This window comes from Cyrtonyx montezumae, unplaced genomic scaffold, assembly GCF_038088225.1.
Source record: "Cyrtonyx montezumae isolate F1298 unplaced genomic scaffold, pur_monq_1.0 scaffold_18, whole genome shotgun sequence".
Classification (NCBI taxonomy): Eukaryota; Metazoa; Chordata; class Aves; order Galliformes; family Odontophoridae; genus Cyrtonyx; species Cyrtonyx montezumae.
Window position 1 is genome coordinate 14,769,316 of NW_027071914.1, and position 1,466 is coordinate 14,770,781.

At 64.9% G+C, this 1,466-nt stretch overlaps 1 protein-coding gene across 1 annotated transcript; it reads left to right on the forward strand.

Annotated features, from left to right (window-relative positions):
* Window positions 1-523: 523 nt before the first annotated feature.
* NEUROG1 (neurogenin 1) lies at window positions 524-1,060 on the forward strand. Its single transcript, XM_065735010.1, has one exon. The coding sequence runs from the start codon at window positions 524-526 to the stop codon at window positions 1,058-1,060; it is 537 nt and encodes a 178-aa protein (XP_065591082.1).
* The last annotated feature ends 406 nt before the right edge of the window (window positions 1,061-1,466 follow it).

The window sequence follows — 1,466 nt, forward strand, 5'->3', positions numbered from 1 at the left end:
CTGCCGCGCCGTCGTGTGCCAAAGCCGCCGCTCACACGAGCGGATCGCTGCCCGCAGCACTTCAAAGACAACAGCGGTCGCGTGTCCCCCCCCGACCCCCCCCACCATCACCCCGCCCCGCCTTTCCCCGGCGAGCGCTTTTTTTTTTTTTTTCCTCCCCTCTCTCCTGGTTTTTTTTGGTTTTTTTTTTTTTTGGTTGGTTGGTTTTTTTTTTTTCCCTTCTCCTCGCGGAGCCGCGGCCGCCCTGTTTTCCCCTGCAGCGGGGAGCTCCGCTTTCTCCTCTATTTATTTCCAAACCGTTATCGCTTAACCGCAGCCCCAGGAGTGCCTTTCCATGTGAGTACGGGGGAGACGCAGGCACCTGCGCGGCGGTGCGGCCGTGCCAATCACTCCCACCCTCCCTTCGCACCTCCTTGGGGTTACTTTCGGATTTTTTTTTATTTTTTGCTTTTTATCTCCCTTCCCTCACTCCCCCCCCATCCCCCCCGGCGCCCACTGACGGCTCCGGCTTCTCTCCCGCAGGATGCCCGCGGAGGCGGCGAGCAGCGGCGACGTTTTAGAGCCGCCCGGAGCCCCACGGGAGCGGCGGAGGAGACGCGGCCGTGCGCGGGCGCGGACGGAGGCTTTGCTGCACACCCTCAAACGGAGCCGTCGGGTGAAAGCCAACGATCGGGAGCGGAACCGCATGCACCACCTCAACGCCGCGCTGGATGAGCTCCGCAGCGTCCTGCCAACCTTCCCCGACGACACCAAACTCACCAAAATCGAAACCCTTCGCTTCGCTTACAACTACATCTGGGCCCTCTCCGAGACCCTCCGTTTGGCCGAGCAGTGCCTCCCGCCTCCCCCCGCCTTCCGCGGGCCCCCCGCTCCCCCCAGCCCCGGCAGCGACGCCGGTTCGTGGCTGTCCAGCGGTTCCCCGGCCGCCCCCTCGCTCTGTGCCTCCGCCTCCGGTCCCAGCAGCCCGGCCACCTCCGAGGACTGCGGCTACGTCCCCGCGGACACTCTGCGGGCCTTCCGTGGGATGCCCCCCGCAGCCCCGGGCGCTCCCTGCCGCTAGCCGTGTCCGTGCGTGTCCCATTTCTCCCCCCCCCCCCCCCCTTCCCCGTCTCCGTATCCCGTTGCACTTTTCAGCCCCTCCCGCCCCTCAACCCCCTCTCTCCGGGGTGCCCCTTCCCTTCGCCCCCCCGCTTCGTTTTCCATACGACTTGGAAAACCCGGCAAAGAAAAGCGACAGATTTGCTGCCGCAGACGAGGTGAAAAGTCAATTTTACAATTTGTAGCTCTCCGGCGAAGAAAAACGAGCATGAAAATTTGGTTTGAACGCCCTGACAATGCGATGAAAAGGCTTAGGGGGCCGATGCGGCCCGGGGCGCAGCACGGGGCTCAGCGAGCTGCCAGCTCCCCCCCCCCCCCCACTGCAGCCCTCCCCCCTTCCCCCACACCCGGGGCGACTCAGCCCCTCC

What these genes read in the sequence shown, in the direction of transcription:
- NEUROG1 (XM_065735010.1), top strand. Translation starts at nt 524, where the DNA reads ATGCCCGCGGAGGCGGCGAGCAGCGGCGACGTTTTAGAGCCGCCCGGA.